Source organism: Heteronotia binoei, chromosome 1 (assembly GCF_032191835.1).
Source record: "Heteronotia binoei isolate CCM8104 ecotype False Entrance Well chromosome 1, APGP_CSIRO_Hbin_v1, whole genome shotgun sequence".
Classification (NCBI taxonomy): domain Eukaryota; kingdom Metazoa; phylum Chordata; class Lepidosauria; order Squamata; family Gekkonidae; genus Heteronotia; species Heteronotia binoei.
The window spans coordinates 167,994,967-168,013,465 of record NC_083223.1 but is presented as its reverse complement, the minus strand read 5'-3'; the positions used below and the strand labels follow the sequence as shown (position 1 = coordinate 168,013,465).

Below are 18,499 nucleotides of genomic sequence, written 5' to 3'. Positions count from 1 at the left end.
ATTAGCCCAAACGGGCAACAGCCAGCAGAGGGCTATATAGCTGTGGGCTTTGGGAGGAGGCTTTGTGGAAGCAACTAGTCATCTCCCTGACATCCTAGCATCCACTCCGGCTTGACTTTGGTTCCTGACTTCCTGACTTTGGCTTTTGACTTCTGGACTCCCTGACCTCGGCTTCTGGACCTCGGACCTGCGATACTTGTACACTGATTTGGATTTGGCGCCTCAGACCCTCCTGCTTACTGGCTACAGACCTCGGACTGCCTCTGGACTTTGCCTGACCCGGCCCCAGCCGTGACAGATTGCTTCCACCAGACAAACACCCACTCCACAGGATGGATGCTGAAGCTAGTGAAACCACAGAACTACTGGCTGCGCTCCAAGCCCAGGTACAGCAGCTAACACAGGCAGTAGTGCACTTGCAGCAACAACCTGCGGCCAGTGCTCCAGCCAAGTGCCCAATTTCCCCACCTGACAGATTTGGGGGTGCCGTGGAAGAATTTCCTGCCTTCCTAGCACAGTGTCGGCTGTACTTTGAACTGAGAGCACGGGACTTCCTCAATGACAAGACAAAGGTGTGTTTCATCATCAGTCTGTTAAAGGGGCAGGCGGCCAAATGGGCCACACCCTTGCTGGTCGCATCCTCTCCCCTACTAACTAATTACCAAGGGTTTGAGGCCCACCTGTCTGCTGCTTTCTCTAGCCCAGTCCAAGAAGCCACAGCCAACCGGAAGATCAGGGCACTGAAACAAGGCAAATCCTCGGTGGCTCAGTATGCCACCGAATTCAAGCTCCTGGCCCAAGACTTGGCGTGGAATGAGGCTGCCCAGATGGACCAGTTTACCGAGGGGTTGGCAGAGGAGGTCCTGGATGAACTGGCCAGGGTGGAGCCACCACCCACGCTTCAACAACTTATCACCCTCTGCCTCCGCATCGATGGCCGCCTGGAAAGTCGCCGCCAAGCCAAGACCAGAGGGCGCCAGCTCCCTGCGCCGTGCCACTTGGCTCCTCGCCCATCCTCAGCTCGTACCAGCGCCGAGGACGAGCCTATGCGGCTTGGAGCTGCTCGACCCTGCCTGACCCCAGAGGAAAAGGCCAGACGCCGCACACAGAATCTGTGCCTCTACTGCGGCACGGCAGGCCACTATGCCTCTGGCTGCCCTGCTAAGCATCAGATACCCGGGCCTTCACCGCCACCGCCGCCAAAAGGGCAGCCCCAGGCGTAAGTGGACCCCCCAGCCTGGGGCGACTAGCTGGGTCCTCCGAACAGCGGGCTGATACCCCGGGCCCGTTCCTGCTACCAGTCAAACTCCGTCTGCCTGACGAACGCTAGCTGTTCGTGTATGCCATGCTGGACTCGGGAGCAGCCCACTGTTTTATAGATGCCGCCTTTGTAAAACAGCACCAGATCCCGGTGCAGACAAAAGAGACTCCGTCGCTGGTGGAGGCTATTGACGGGCGCCTCCTCCGTTCTGGGCCTGTCACCCAGGAGACCTGTCCCATCACCTTCCGCGTCCAGCAGCACCAAGAACAGCTGCAGTTTAATGTCGCCCGCATGCCTCGCTTCCCACTGATTCTGGGCCTTTCCTGGCTGAAGCTGCACAACCCCATCGTGGACTGGGCCCAGCAGGAACTACGTTTCCAAGACCCATGCCCCCATCTGACTCCTCCCACCACTCTGGCAGCTGGCATCCCGAGTGGTGGTCCTCAGCTCCCTCAGAAGTATGCGGATTTCGCCGATGTCTTTGAAGAGACGGGAGCGGATCAGCTTCCCCCTCACCGGCCCTATGACTGTGCCATTGACTTGGTACCTGGGGCACCACTCCCGGTGGGGCGTCTGTACCCAATGTCGGAGCCTGAGTTGGCAGCTTTGCGAGACTACCTGGACAAGAACCTGAAGCGCGGATTCATCCGACCCTCAACTTCTCCCCTGTCTGCTCCAGTCCTCTTCGTGAAGAAGAAAAGCGGGGAGCTCCGGCTGTGCAATGACTACCGGGCCCTGAACAAGATCACCATCCGCGACCGGTACCCTCTACCACTGATCCCTTAACTCTTGGATCGCTTAAAGGGGGCCCAAATCTATACCAAGCTGGACCTCCGTGGAGCGTACAATTTGGTGCGCATACGACCTGGAGACGAATGGAAGACCGCATTTGGGACCCGGTACGGGCAGTACGAGCACCTGGTGATGCCCTTCGGATTGACCAACGCCCCCGCTGTCTTCCAGAGGTTCATGAACGACATATTCCGGGACCTGCTCGACCGCTCCGCAATCATATATCTAGATGACACCCTAATTTACTCCTGCCCAGCACGCCGAGCACGTCCACCAGGTCCTGCAGCGCCTACGAACCCATGGCCTCTACGCCAAGCTGGAGAAGTGCGACTTCGACCTGCGCTCTGTCGAGTTCCTCGGTCACATTGTGTCCCCGCAAGGGATCCTCATGGACCCGAAAAAAGTAGAAGCGGTCCTGACCTGGCAGGCTCCTCAGAATCGCAAAGACCTGCAGCGATTCCTTGGTTTTGCCAACTACTATCGGCAATTCATCCCGGCCTATGCCTCCCTGACAACACCCCTGACTCAACTACTCCGCCCCAAAGAACCCTTCTGCTGGTCCCCAGAGGCCGATAACGCCTTCTCCACCCTGAAGACCCGTTTTGCCACCGGGCCACTTCTGAGATACCCTGACCCCCAGCTTCCCTTTACGGTGGAAGCTGATGCCTCCAACGTGGCCCTGGGAGCAGTGCTGTCCCAGCGCGAGGAGCCGTCTCAGCCACTCCAGCCCTGCGCCTATTACTCGCGCCAGCTTATGGCTGCGGAAAGGAACTATACCATCTGGGAGAGGGAGTTGCTCGCGATCAAGGCGGCTTTTGAGGTTTGGAGGCACTACCTCGAAGGGGCTCGCCACCCTGTTCAAGTGCTCACTGACCACCGGAACCTAGAGCACCTCCAGACCACCCGCCGTCTCAACCAGCGCCAGATCCGGTGGTCCCTATTCTTCTCTCGCTTTGACTTCCGGATCTCCTACATCCCCCATACCCAGAACCGGAAAGCAGACGCGCTGTCCCGGAAACCGGAATACGCCCCTGCTTCAACTGAGGCCGCGCCCGCTGCTCCCATCCTGCCGCCCTCAGTATTTGCAGCCACCTCCACTTCACCCACACTCGTGGAGGACATTCGTGCTAGCCAGGCCAACGATCCCTGGGTCCAGCAACACCTCCAGGCACTCCACGACGACTCAGCAGGCGAGTTCACGACTCGAGGCGGTCTCTTGCTACACCGCGAACGCCTCTATGTGCCGCCCGGGCCCTTGCGGGCAGAAGTGCTACGCCTGACTCATGACTCGTTACCCGCCGGGCACTTTGGACAGCATAAGACCACCCACTTGCTGACGCGAGAATTCTGGTGGCCACGAGTGTGCTCCGATGTTGCCCGCTATGTCAGCTCCTGTGATGTCTGTCGGCGGGCCAAAGACGTCCCGGCCAAACCCTCGGGGTTGTTACAGCCCTTGCCCGCACCCTCAGGACCCTGGGACACCATCTCGATGGACTTCATTACAGAACTCCCACGATCCAAAGGTCAGACTTGCATCTTGGTGGTCGTCGACCTATTTACCAAGATGGCCCACTTCATTCCGTGTCTGAAACTTCCCACAGCTCAGGAGACAGCCCAGCTCTACCTGCAACACATCTTTCGTCTGCACGGACTCCCAGCCCACCTGATCTCAGACTGGGGCCCCCAGTTCTCCTCTCGGTTCTGGCAAGCCCTCCATTCCAGCCTGGGTACTCGAGTGCACCTGTCCTCAGCCTACCACCCACAGACCGATGGTCAGACAGAGCGCACCAATGCCACGCTAGAGCAATATCTCCGCTGTTACACCTGCTACCAGCAGGACGACTGGACCCGTCTGTTGCCTCTAGCGGAGTTTGCATACAACAACGCGGTCCACTCGTCCACCCAAATGACCCCGTTTGCTGCAACCTACGGGTACCACCCTCGGTTCTTCCCGGCGATCCTGCCACCCACGAATGTCCCCGCCGTCGAGGCCTACCTGCAAGAACTCCGCGCCAGCCAAGACTTGCTCCGGGAGCAGCTACAGCGGGCCAAGGAAGCCTATAAACTGGCTGCGGACCGGAAGAGGCAGGAAGGCCCCCCAATCCAGCCAGGGGATCAGGTGTGGCTCTCAACTCGCTACCTGCGCCGGCCTGGTCGGTCTCACAAGCTGGATGCGCGGTTCATTGGACCCTACCCCGTCACGGACCAAATAAACCCCGTCGCCTTCAGGCTCCAGTTGCCACCCCACCTCCGCATTCACCCTGTGTTCCATCGCTCCCTCCTTGTTCCAGCTGCACCCCCTGACCCAGCTCGGCCTCCTTGCCCACCGCCGCCACCACCGGTGTTGGTGGATGACGAGGAAGAATATGAGGTGCGCCAGATCCTGGACTCCCGGTACCATCGTGGAGGCCTCCAATACCTGGTGGACTGGGAGGGATATGGCCCAGAAGACCGGTCTTGGGAGCCCGAGGACAATCTTCATGCCCCGGACTTGGTGCACCGGTTCCACAACGACCACCCCGACCTTCCAGGTCCCTCGACGGAGGGGGGCCCTGGGGGGGGGGGATAGTGTCATGGGTGCTGGGGACCCTGCAGAGGAAGTTGAGTCTGACGAGGAAACTGTGCCCCTGCCACCTGCACCAGTGCCCCTGCCTCCTGCTGGAGAAGATCCCAGCCCCCCTGCCTCGCCCTCTCGGGTGGCTCGTGTGCGTGACCGCCTCCGGCAGGACCTCAGGGATCGGAGGAGGGCGGCACGCTCACAAGCAAGACGCTCCCTGAGCCCTGAGTTCTGAGAGGATTCTGGCCCTCCTAAGAGCAAGGATGCTTGAGTTATGACAGGATCCTGGCTGCCTCCCTGAGCCAGCAATTAGCCCAAACGGGCAACAGCCAGCAGAGGGCTATATAGCTGTGGGCTTTGGGAGGAGGCTTTGTGGAAGCAACTAGTCATCTCCCTGACATCCTAGCATCCACTCCGGCTTGACTTTGGTTCCTGACTCCCTGACTTTGGCTTTTGACTTCTGGACTCCCTGACCTCGGCTTCTGGACCTCGGACCTGCGATACTTGTACACTGATTTGGATTTGGCGCCTCAGACCCTCCTGCTTACTGGCTACAGACCTCGGACTGCCTCTGGACTTTGCCTGACCCGGCCCCAGCCGTGACAGTGTGACTGGCAATGTCAGAGCTTTGCATGATGGCATAAGCAAGAAAAAAAACCCCTTGCAATCTGAGGCTGAGCAATGGAGAGACACCTAAGAGGGGAAGGGGTGACAGTTGTATAAGGAAGGATAACAAAGGATAACTATGAGAAAAGGGTAGACCTGTTTACTTACATAAAATTGTGTTTGTGGTGGTGATGATATTTTCGTTCCACCCCTTTCCCAAGGATCCCAGTACATGGTTTCTTTCCTTTCTCACCTCTTCATTTTATTCTTGTGAGTACTTTTGCAAAGAAAATTAGCCTGAGACAGAATGACTTGTACAGTGAGTTTAATGGCTGTGATTTTCAGAGAACTCTGAGAGAGAGCAGAGAAGCTCTGAGATAGAGCAGAGAATAACTGATATAAGTGTGAGCAGCTGAGGAAGTTGCTGAGAATTTCTGAGTTTGTGTGACTGCTGAAAATTCTGAGTTTGTGGTTTGCTGGGGAACTGCTGTTTGTTTGGTTGAGTGAGCTAAAGGTGAAGGTGATTGAAGGTGATTGTTGCTGATTGATTAGGAGTGGCTGTGTTCCCCACCCTCTTTGCATTGTTAAGCTGCGTAAAAATTGTGTTGTAATAGGTGATTTTAACAGACTTCCGGGGTTGGAAAATGGCAAGCTGAGTTACTTTCCCTAACAGGGCCAGGCTGGCACTTCTGTTCAGGGTAGTAAAAGGCAAATTAATGCCTTCTGCCTACATTTCTCAGCTAGAGAATTGTCCAAGATATGCACAGATACTTTGAGGAGACTTACCTTGGCTGAAAGGGAGTCCCCGGGGGGCGGGGGGCTCCTTTGAAGCTTTGAGGGATCTCCGGAGAGAAGTTGCATATTCATCGCCTGCAGAAGTTTCCAGAGTCATTAATTTGACATAAGCTCGACAGGATCCAAACCTTTTACAATTTTAAACATCTAATCTACAAAGGACTGGTGTTGATTTGGATAAACTATGGAAAAAAGGTACTGATTGCTATCTCTTCACTCCAGGACTAATTAAAGTTAAACAAAACAAAAGTAAAAGGTGGGAGTTGGAAATACTGAAAGCCTGAAAGGAGAAGATAAGGGGCTAAATTTGAACTTTGTAAACTTAAAAGGCAGTATTAAAAGAAGAAAGGAATTTATTGTTTAGTCTATCTGTGGTTGAGGAGGCAGCCCCATCATCACAGATCTGCAGCGTTCACAGTCAACACAGGAAATACGCCAGATATCGTGAGATTTCTCTACCAGTGAAACGAGATTTGAAGGCAAGAAAAGCAGGAAGTATTGGAGGAAGAAGAAGGAAGTCAATGAAATAAACAGCCTACTCTAGGATTATAATACCGGAGAGAAACATCGGTGGCCATTGTTGTTGGAAGGACTAAGTTTTAACATCGTTTTTAAAGTGATTAGGACATTAAAAATTGGTGGAGTTAACAGATTTGGCAATTAAAAAATTACTACTGTTGGATAGTAGACAACAAGATTTGAACTGGTAAAAGGGAAAAAAAGAATTTTTTTTTAAGTGAAGCAAAAGTTCTGACCACCATTTTGGGAGAAATAAAAACTTTAAACATTAATATCTGAGCCTGGGAGGCTGAAAGGACAGCAAAATTGGGTGCATTGGAAAGGGCAAGCTTCACTTTATCAAACCTGATGGTTCAAATTTAATTTGGTGAGATCAAAATTTTTGATCTTGTTTTACATGTCAGACCCGAAACAAACTCGTGCTAGGTCTGCTTTAACAGAGAAAATGTAAGCCCAATTAGATGCAATGGAAGCTAGGATAATGAAGGGGGTGAAAGAAATGGTAACTGCCTCTAAAAAAGAAATAAGAAAGGATATTGAGGACTCAAAGAAAGAATTAAAAAAAGAAATAGAGAATCTCAGAAATGACGTGGTAATAACAAAGAAAGTTCAAGAAGTGGAAGAGAGAGTGAAAACACATGACTCCACCTTGTTAAAATTACAAGAAAAAGTGACAATTCATGACTGCAAACTGATGGAAACTCAGATCCATCTGAGAGGTGTACCTGAAGAACCAGACCTGAAAGAATACATAATAAAAATAATTGCAGAATTTTTGGAAGAAGATCCTGAAGAGAATAGAAATATGTATGACTATATGTATAGAGCAAATTCACTCTATGCAAAAAAGAACAATCTGCCAAGAGATGTGGTCATAAGATTTCTGACAAAAGAAATGGTGGGAAAGATCATGAATAAAAATTTTGAAAAGTCATTGGCAGTGGGATGCAGTAGAATAAGAATTATGAAAGAACTGCCAAGACAAGTGCTAACTGACAGAAAGGCATATAAAAAAATGACAGAAAAACTACATGACAATGGAATGAGGTACAGATGGATAATACCTGAAGCTTTGAACTTCATGGGAAAAGGATTACAATCACAAATACACAGGAACTGCGTAGATTTTATGAATAAAATAAAGAATTTGCACCATGATGGATTATAAATTGATATCTTGGAATGCAAATGGACTAAATTCACCACAAAAAAGAAAGGCAACGTTTCACTGGATAAAAAAAAAATTGTAATATAATATGTTTACAAGAAGTGCATATTAGACAAAAGGATTATAAATTTCTATGGAATAAACAATTGGGACTAGAATTTTTTACATTGGCTGAACAGAAGAAGAGAGGAGTAGTCTTTTATATTAAACAAGAATTAGACCCAAAATTGGTATTTAAAGATAAAGATGGAAGATATATAATGGTAGAAATTACTTTGAATGCCAAAAAAAGTTGTTGTTGGGACTTTATGCTCCAAATGGTGCTAAGGATATTTTTTTAAAAAAAATATTACACAACATCTTGATGAACTGACCTATAAGCAAATTTTATTGATGAGGGACTTTAACGGAACAATTCAGACACGGTGATTCCTGGATATAAGTTATATTGGAAGGATAGGGAGGGAAGAGTTGGAGGTGGGGTGACTCTGTATATTAGAGAGGGTATATGGTCCAGTAAGACTGAGGTCAGAGAATTGGATTCCCTTCTAGAAATGCTTTGGGTTGAAATAGAGGGCTCAAAAGGAAATTTAACTATGGGAGTTTGTTATTGCCCACCAAATCAAAAGATAGAGGACGATTATAATATGATGGAAGGATTAAAGATAGCGGCTAAATGTAAAACTGTGTCATAATAGGTGATTTTAATTACCCGCAGATTGGTCAATATGTGTTCTGGTTGAGAAAAAGAGATTGAGTTTCTTGATGCTCTCAATAAGTGTGCTATGGAGCAGATGGTCTCAGAACCTACCAGGGGTGGGGCGATCCTGGATTTGGTCCTAAGTAATGCCCAAGACTTGGTGAGAGGTGTAAAAGTGATGACACCACTTGGGAGCAGTGACCATAATGTTATTGATTTCTCTCTCTCTCTCGGCTTGACTTCACGAACGAAGATTTAAGAAGGGTGCAGTAGTCCACGTCCGCTGCAGGCTCGCTGGTGGCTGACAAGACCAATGCGGGACAGGCAGATCCGGCCACAGTGGCTGCAGGGAAAAGTCTGATTTGGGGTTGGTGCTGTAGCAGTGCGATTCTTCCTCAATCTCCTTTTGTCCCCAAGACCAGCTATGCGTGCGTTCTCAAAGGAAGAGACAGCCTGGTGGATGGTGTGCCTCCATGCTTTGCGATCTGAGGCTAGGTCAGACCACTGGTGATGGTTGATGTGACAGGTGCCAAGGGATTTCTTCAAGGAGTCCTTGTACCTCTTCTTTGGTGCCCCTCTATTTCGATGGCCGGTGGAAAGTTCGCCATACAGAGCAATCTTGGGAAGGCGGTGGTTTTCCATCCTAGAAATATGCCCTGCCCAGCGCAGCTGCGTCTTCAACAGCCGTGCTTCGATGCTTGTAACCTCCGCCCTCTTGAGGACTTCAGTGTTGGTCACAAAGTCACTCCAGTGGATGTTGAGGATGGTGCGAAGGCAGTGCTGATGAAAGCGCTCAAGGAGTCGCAGGTGATGATGGTATAAAACCCACTATTCGGAGCCGTAGATGAGGGTTGTCATCACAACCGCTTTGTAAACATTGATCTTTGTGCCTTTTTTCAGATGCTTGTTGCTCCACACTCTTTTGTGCAGTCGGCCAAATGCACGGTTTGCTTTTGCCAGCCTGTTGTCAATCTCCTTGTCGATCTTGGCATCTGAGGAGATGATGCACCCCAGGTAGCTGAACTGCTGGACTGTCTTCAGTACTGATTCACCCACAGTGATGCAGGGAGGGTGATAATCTTCCTGGGGTGCAGGCTGGTGGAGAACTTCTGTCTTCTTCAGACCAACTTCTAGGCCAAATAGCTTGGCAGCCTCTGCAAAGCAGGACGTCATATGCTGCAGAGCTGATACCGAGTGGGAGACGAGTGCAGCATCATCAGCAAATAGTAGCTCTCGGATGAGTTTTTCCATTGTCTTGGAGTGAGCCTTTAGTCGCCTCAGGTTGAACAGGCTGCCATCAGTGCGATAGCGGATGTAGACACCATCGTCATCATCTAGATCTACTGCGGCTCTTTGAAGCATCATGCTAAAGAAGATCGTAAAGAGAGTTGGCGCGAGAACGCAGCCTTGCTTTACACCTGTGCCTATTGGGAAGGGCTCCGAGAGGTCGTTGCAGTGTCTGACTTGGCCTCGCTGGTCTTCATGTAGCTGGATGATCATGCTGAGGAACCTTGGGGGACATCCTAAACGTTCCAAGATTTGCCACAGGCCTTTCCTGCTAATGGTATCGAAAGCTTTGGTAAGGTCAACAAAAGTCACATATAGACCCTTGTTCTGTTCCCTGCATTTCTCTTGGAGCTGCCTGAGAACAAATACCATGTCGGTGGTGCTCCTGTTAGCTCTGAAGCCGCACTGGCTCTCTGGGAGGAGTTCTTCTGCAATGGTGGGCACGAGTCTGTTCAGGAGTATTCTGGCAAGGATTTTGCCTGCGATGGAGAGCAGGGTTATCCCCCGGTAGTTGGAGCAGTCTGACTTTTCTCCTTTGTTCTTGTGTAGAGTGATGATGATTGCATCGTGAAAGTCCTGTGGTAGTTTGCCTTGTTCCCAGCAGGTGACAAGTACTTTGTGAAGTGCGCTATGTAGTACTGTGCCCCCATGCTTCCAGATCTCTGGTGGGATTCCACCAACTCCCGCTGCCTTACCACTTTTCAGTTGCTTGATGGCTTTAACAGTCTCTTCTAGGGTGAGGATCTCATCCAACTCTGTTTTCACTGGTTGAAGTGGGGTGAGGTGGATTGCTGAATCTTGAACTACGCGGTTGGCACTGAAGAGAGCCTGAAAATACTCCGACCACCGGTTCAGTATGGATGCCTTGTCTGTGAGGAGCACTTGGCCGTCTGCACTACGCAAGGGACTCTGAGCCTGATATGATGGGCCATATACTGCCTTCAGGGCTTCGTAGAACCCTCTTAAATCACCAGTGTCTGCACACAGCTGGGTTCTCTCCGCAAGCTTGGTCCACCAATCTTTCTGAATGTCTCGAAGCTTGCGCTGGAGGTTGCTACATGCAGCGCGAAAGATTGCTTTTTTCCTGGGACAGGAGGGCTGAGCAAGATGTGCTTGGTAGGCAGATCTCTTTTTCGCTAGTAATTCTTGGATCTCTTGATTGTTCTTGTCAAACCAGTCCTTGTTTTTCCTTGTGGAGAACCCGAGGATTTCTTCAGAGATCAATAGGATGGTAGTTTTTAGGTGTTCCCAGAGTGCTTCTGGAGAAGGGTCTGTGGGGCAACTGGGGTCCTTGACTGAAGTTTTGCCTGGAAGGCAGCTTTAACTTCAGCTGACTGAAGGCTGCCAACCTGAAGCTTCCTCCGAGGGATACCTCCTCTCCTGGGTGTGGGTTTAAAGTGAAGACGGAGATTGCAGCGTACAAGACGATGATCCGTATGACATTCCGCACTGGGCATTACTCAGGTGTGTAAGACATCTCGAAGGTCTCTCTGACGCACCAGAATGTAGTCGATAAGGTGCCAGTGCTTGGACCGTGGGTGCATCCAGGTTGTCTTCAGGCTGTTCTTCTGCTGAAAGAGAGTGTTGGTGATGGTGAGCTGGTGCTCCGTGCAGAATTCTAGGAGGAGACGCCCGTTATCATTGCAGTTGCCAATGCCGTGTTTGCCAAGTACTCCTTTCCAGGCTTCCGAGTCTTTACCTACTCTGGCATTTAAGTCGCCAAGGATGATCACCTTGTCCTCTGCAGGGGTCTTCCGTACAAGGTTGTGTAGATCAGCATAGAACTTGTTCTTTTCTGCAGGATCTGCTTGAAGGGTTGGGGCATACACACTGAAGAGTGTTGCATGCTGCTTGTTTTGAAGTGGGAGGCGCATGGACATGATGCAATCTGAGTGACCTGTTGGCAGGTTTTCGAGTTTGGAGGCAATGGAGTTCCTGACCATGAAGCCAACGCCAGAAAGGCGGCTCTCAGCCTTTGACTTACCCGACCAGTAGAGGGTATAGCCAGCACCATGTTCTTGAAGACTACTTTCCTCAGGGAAACGGACCTCACTGAGAGCTGCTATGTCAATATTCAACCTGAGAAGTTCGTGGGCAACTAGAGCAGAGCGTCGTTCAGGGCGACCACTGCCTACTGTGTCAAGCATGGTTCTGATGTTCCAACACGCAAGCTTAAGTCTTTGCACACTTTGTGAGGCAGGTGCATGCCTTTTCTTTGTTGTTATTTTTTGACCACAAGTAAGGATGCCCGTTGACCGCAGCTAGCTAGCTGGGGTGGGGGAGACGAGCTTTGTTTAGGCCACCTTTTCTAGGCCCCTCTCCATGTGGAGCAAGCAGTGCTTTCCCTAGATAAGGCTGCTTGGTCATTCAGGGTGCTGCCGAAAGATGCTTTCGTCTCCGGGTCAGCATCAGGCGACCAATACCCTGAACTGCCTACATGCAGGATCGGGACTGCGGCTTCCAGTGGCATCTTCCACCTGCCGTTTCGCCCCTTGCCCATCGCTGCAGGACTTGGTATGTTGTGGGTTGTGGATGTGAATATGCCCTTCAGGCCTGCGCAGAGGAATTTTTAGGTGAAGCACAGTGTGCGCAGTACTGGCTCCACCCTTTCACCTTGGGGTCATCTGCCATGGCCCAGTAAGCCAGGACGCCGGCAGCGAGTCCTCCAGGTGGTAGGTGTTAAATTAACGAGCTCTATCTGCCCGGGTTTGATGTTAGAGTTTTCCTTCTCTTGGCTGGCGAGGTTGGTGGGCCCAGCCTGCCCATCCGGTTATACCGCCAGACATTCAGTCGCACCATGACGTGGCAAACTCTGTGAGAAACGGGGGGGGGGGGGACCAGCGGGAAGGTGTTGCTATGGATGCAGTAATGCAGGAGAGGCCATTGCAGTGACCATCTGCCAGGCATAGCCGGACAGTTACCACGCGGCATTCACTACACCGGGAAGGAGAGGCTATGTATAGCGCATACACTTTCCCTGGAGGGGCAGGATACCCAAGAGGGAGCCCACCCCTCCCCCCCTATTGATTTCACCATTTGTATAAATAGAGAGTTGCCCCAAAAGACTAGCACGACCACACTTAACTTTAAAAGTGGTAAATTCTCTGAGATGAGGAGGCATGTGAAGAGGAAACTGAAAGGAACGGTAAATACAGTCAAAACCCTTGGGGAAGCTTGGAGGCTATTTAAAACTACAATCCTAGAAGCTCAAATAAGAACATAAGAACATAAGAGAAGCCATGTTAGATTAGGCCAATGGCCGATCAAGTCCAACACTCTGTGTCACACAGTGGCAAAAAATGTTTTTTATATATATATATATATATATATATATATATATATATATATATATATATATATATATATATATATATATATACACACATACACACACACACACACACACTGTGGCTAATAGCCACTGATGGACCTCTGCACCATATTTTTATTTAAACCCCTCTTGAAGGTGGCTATGCTTGTGGCCGCCACCACCTCCTGTGGCAGTGAATTCCACATGTTAATCACCCTTTGGGTGAAGAAGTACTTCCTTTTATCTGTTTTAACCTGTCTGCTCAGCAATTTCATTGAATGCCTACGAGTTCTTGTATTGTGAGAAAGGGAGAAAAGTACTTCTTTCTCTACTTTCTCCATCCCATGCATTATCTTGTAAACCTCCATCATGTCATCCCGCAGTCGACGTTTCTCCAAGCTAAAGAGTCCCAAGCATTTCAACCTTTCTTCATCGGGAAAGTGTTCCAGCCCTTTAATCATTCTAGTTGCCCTTCTCTGGACTTTCTCCAATGCTATAATATCCTTAGGCGCGGCGACCAGAACTGCACACAGTACTCCAAATGAGACCGCACCATCGATTTATACAGGGGCATTATGATACTGGCTGATTTGTTTTCAATTCCCTTCCTAATAATTCCCAGCATGGCGTTGGCCTTTTTTATTGCAATCACACACTGTCTTGACATTTTCAGTGAGTTATATACCACGTCCTCAAGATCTCTCTCTTGGTCAGTCTCTGCCAGTTCACACCCCATCAACTTGTATTTGTAGCTGGGATTTTTGGCCCCAATGTGCATTACTTTGTACTTGGCCACATTGAACCGCATCTGCCACGTTGACGCCCACTCACCCAGCCTCAACAGATCCCTTTGGAGTTCCTCACAATCCTCTCTGGTTCTCACCACCCTGAACAATTTAGTGTTATCCGCAAGCTTGGCCACTTCACTGCTCACTCCCAACTCTAAATCATTTATGAACAAGTTAAAGAGCATGGGACCCATGCTTTGGCAAGGTGCAGCTTAAAATGCAAAGAGGGTGGAGCAGAGGCACTCCTAAGTAATCAGCAGCAATCACTCTCAATCACTCAATCACTCTCAATCTCTTTCACCTTTAGCCCATGCAACCAAACAAAGAGCAAACAAAGAGCAGTTCGCCAGCTATCACAACTCAGAATTTTAGGCAGCCCCGCAAACCTCAGAATGAAGTCTTTCAAAACTCTCAGCAACTTCTCTAGCTGTCTCAGCTATCAGAGCTGCTCTGCTCTGTTCTGCTCCTCTCAGACCTCTGTGAGATGAAATATAAAAAAGATAAAATATATACCACAAGTTAGATAAAATATATACCACAAGTTAGGAAAGTTAGGAAAGTTACCACAAGTTAGGAAAGGCACAAACAGGTATAAGAAAAGGCCTGCATGGTTAACAAACAAAGTAATGGAAGCTGTAAAAGGTACGAAGGGCTCCTTTAAGCGGTGGAAAGCTAGTCCAAGTGAGATTAATAAAAGGGAACACAGGCAATGGCAAATCAAATGCAAGACTGTGATCAGGCAGGCAAAAAGGGTCTATGAGGAGCATATTTCAAAAAACATAAAGACCAACAATAAAAATTTCTTCAAATATATTAGAAGCAGGAAATCAGCCAGGGAGGCAGTGGGGCCCTTGGATGACCAAGGGGTCAAAGGATTACTGAAGGAGGATAGGGAAATGGCTGAGAAGCTAAATGCATTTTTTGCCTCCATTTTCACCGTGGAAGACGAGAAGTGTTTGCCTGCTCCAGAACCACTAATTTTGGAAGGGGTGTTGAAAGACCTGAGTCAGATTGAGGTGACAAGAGAGGAGGTCCTACAATTGATAGACGGATTAAAAACTAATAAGTCACCAGGTCCGGATGGCATACATCCAAGAGTTCTGAAAGAACTAAAAGTTGAACTTGTGGATCTCCTGACAAAAATATGTGATCTTTCATTGATATCTGCCTCCGTTCCTGAGGACTGGAAGGTAGCAAATGTATTCCCCATCTTTAAAAAGGGTTCCAGAGGAGATCTGGGAAATTACAGGCCAGTCAGTCTGACTTCAATACCAGGAAAGTTGGTAGAAAGCATTATCAAGGACAGAATTAGTAGGCACATTGATGGACACAAGTTATTGAAGAAGACTCAGCATGGGTTCTGTAAGGGAAGATCTTGCCTCACTAACCTGTTACATTTCTTTGAGGGGGTGAACAAACATGTGGACAAAGGAGACCCAATAGATGTTGTTTACCTTGACTTCCAGAAAGCTTTTGATAAAGTTCCTCATTAAAGGCTCCTTAGAAAGCTCGAGAGTCATGGAGTAAAAGGACAGGTCCTCTTGTGGATCAAAAACTGGCTAATTAATAGGAAGCAGAGAGTGAGTATAAATGGGCAGTCTTCGAAGTGGAGAACAGTAAGCAGTGGGGTGCCACAGGGTTCAGTTCTGGGTCCCATGCTCTTTAACTTGTTCATAAATGATTTGGAATTGGGAGTGAGCAGTGAAGTGGCCAAGTTTGCAGATGACACTAAATTGTTCAGGGTGGTGAGAACCAGAGAGGATTCTGAGGCACTCCAAAGGGATCTGTTGAGACTGGGTGAGTGGGCATCAACGTGGCAGATGAGGTTTAATGTGGCCAAGTGCAAAGTAATGCACACTGGGGACAAGAATCCCAGCTACAAATAAAAGTTGATTGGGTGTGAACTGGCAGAGACTGACCAAGAGAGAGATCTTGGGGTCGTGGTAGATAACTCACTGAAAATGTCAAGACAGTGTGTGATTGCAATAAAAAAGGCCAATGCCATGCTGAGAATTATTAGGAAGGGAATTGAGAACAAATCAGCCAGTATCATAATGCCCCTGTATAAATCGATGGTGCGGTCTCATTTAGAATACTGTGTGCAATTCTGGTCACCGCACCTCAAAAAGGATATTATAGCATTGGAAAAAGTCCAGAAAAGGGCAACTAGAAAGATTAAAGGGTTGGAACACTTTCCCTATGAAGTAAGGTTAAAACGCTTGGTGCTCTTTAGCTTGGAGAAACGTCGACTGCGAGGTGACATGATAGAGGTTTACAAGATTATGCATGGGATAGAGAAAGTAGAGAGAGAAATTCTTTTCTCCCTTCCTCACAATACAAGAACTCGTGGGCATTCGATGAAATTGCTGAATAGTCAGTTTAAAACAGATAAAAGGAAGTACTTCTTCACCCAAAGGGTGATTAACATGTGGAATTCACTTCCACAGGAGGTGGTGGCGGCTACAAGCATAGCCAGCTTCAAGAGGGGGTTAGATAAAAATATGGAGCAGAGATCCATCAGTAGCTATTAGCCGCAGTGTGTGTGTGTGTGTATAAATTTTTGGCCACTGTGTGATACAGAGTGTTGGACTGGATGGGCCATTGGCCTGATCCAACATGGCTTCTCTTATGTTCTTAATTTGAACCTGGGTCTCCCTAGTACGTATGCAGTTCTATCCACTATATCACACTAGGTTTCTTTTGAGAATTTGATTATTCAGATGCCTGAATATTGATAAGACTCTTTTTTTTGCTGCAATATACTAGCACAGAATCTCCCTGGAATGAATATACAGATGTGTGCAAAGCGTGGGATTTGTGAAATAGCTCACTGTCATTGAACAATTAGAAGAACACTGCATACATTTCAATAACACTTTTATTTCTCCCATAACCACAATGCCTCCCTTTATGCAAGTCTGATGACAGACTACTTTTCCCTCCAAAGGGACTGGGAACAAGAAGGATGGCAAACCAGATCCCAGTGTCCTTGCTGTGTTCCATGACTACATTAAATTAATGCCTTTGATTGCTGAAGCAAACCAAATGAGCGTGGAACTGAATAAGGTAAGTTTATATATACATGTTCCATGTAAAGTGGTAATTAGTGAGAAGTGCTACGATTATTAGTTTTGTGAATCCAAATCAGAGCCCTGCTCATAGATCTATGAGGAACAAAATGCTCTGTTTCCTTCAGGAAATGCTTCAGGTGAAATTTTCAAGAAACTCATGCCAAGAATTTAACATGAATGCATCTTGCAATAAAAAGGGAATAATATAAAAGGTTGTGTACATTTGCATGTGTTGGGTTAGTTTTTTTTTCCAGTTCTTCAGACTTAAGCTGTGTGACTCCAGCTCTCTTTTGATTTCAACCTAGCGTTACTTGAAATTACCCCTGCCTGCAGCCGACATGCAAGGGGCACTCAGGCTGATCAGGAGGTCAGATCCAGAGAGCTTGGTAGCAGGAACGAAAGTGGTGTTTGAATAACATCAAGTGTATCTTCATTAAGGGTAGGTTCAAGCACACAAACAGCATTCCAGCAAATAATAAAAATAGAGAACCACACTCACAGCACTGAGAAATAAAGGATAGTCAATAGTGACTGAGAGGGGGGCAGGGAGTATACCTGCCTGTTCCTGAAGTTCTGAAAAAGACATCGTGGTAGAAGGGGACAAGCTGGCCAGTGACCTGTTGTTACTAGAAATGCTGGGGGTCTCCTCTTTTTATGGGGGGGGGGGGAATAAGCAAGAGGGAGACTTAGGTAGAGCCAATTTGAACAGATCTTTCTACCAATAATATGAAGATCCAGTATCAGAAAGAAGACTCCAGGGTTAAAATAAATTTAAAATGTTTACTAGAAAAAAATATGTAGACGGTACAATCACACACACAAGCAATATCCAACACACAATCAAGAAACTAGGAAAATAGAGGTGATCAATAGAGATTTTTAGGGATCGTTGAAAAGGACGATATTACCTATTCCAGATGTGCAGACATCCATATAGCAGAAAAAATGGAGATAAGGGCATACCCAACCAGAGTGACAACCAAGAGACCCAATTACAGAGAGTAATGGGAGGTACCAACTGTATATGGCGCTGTATAGAATGCACGAGGTAGTGGGATTTAATTTATATAGAGTTTGGAGGGGTGGAGACCCTCCCAGAGCTATGATGGCTCTTAATGGTCGTTGATCCAAAGGGATCTGTTGAGGCTGGGTGAGTGGGCGTCAACGTGGCAGATGCAGTTCAATGTGGCCAAGTGCAAAGTAATGCACATTGGGGCCAAGAATCCCAGCTACAAATACAAGTTGATGGGGTGTGAACTGGCAGAGACTGACCAAGAGAGAGATCTTGGGGTCGTGGTAGATAATTCACTGAAAATGTCAAGACAGTGTGCGTTTGCAATAAAAAAGGCCAATGCCATGCTGGGAATTATTAGGAAGGGAATTGAAAACAAATCAGCCAGTATCATAATGCCCCTGTATAAATCGATGGTGCGGTCTCATTTGGAGTACTGTGTGCAGTTCTGGTCGCCGCACCTCAAAAAGGATATTATAGCATTCGAGAAAGTTCAGAAAAGGGCAACTAGAATGATTAAAGGGCTGGAACACCTTCCCTATGAAGAAAGGTTGAAACGCTTAGGGCTCTTTAGCTTGGAGAAACGTCGACTGAGGGGTGACATGATAGAGGTTTACAAGATAATGCATGGGA

At 48.3% G+C, this 18,499-nt stretch overlaps 1 protein-coding gene across 1 annotated transcript in view; it reads left to right on the top strand.

The window, feature by feature from the left end:
• LOC132575250 (kinesin-like protein KIF28) overlaps nucleotides 1-18,499 on the top strand; it is a 78,904-nt gene that overhangs the window by 42,811 nt on the left and 17,594 nt on the right. Inside the window, exon 9 of the mRNA XM_060243857.1 lies at nucleotides 16,731-16,849. Within this exon, the coding sequence (XP_060099840.1) occupies nucleotides 16,731-16,849 (119 nt within the window). The remainder of the gene's footprint in view (nucleotides 1-16,730; nucleotides 16,850-18,499) is intronic.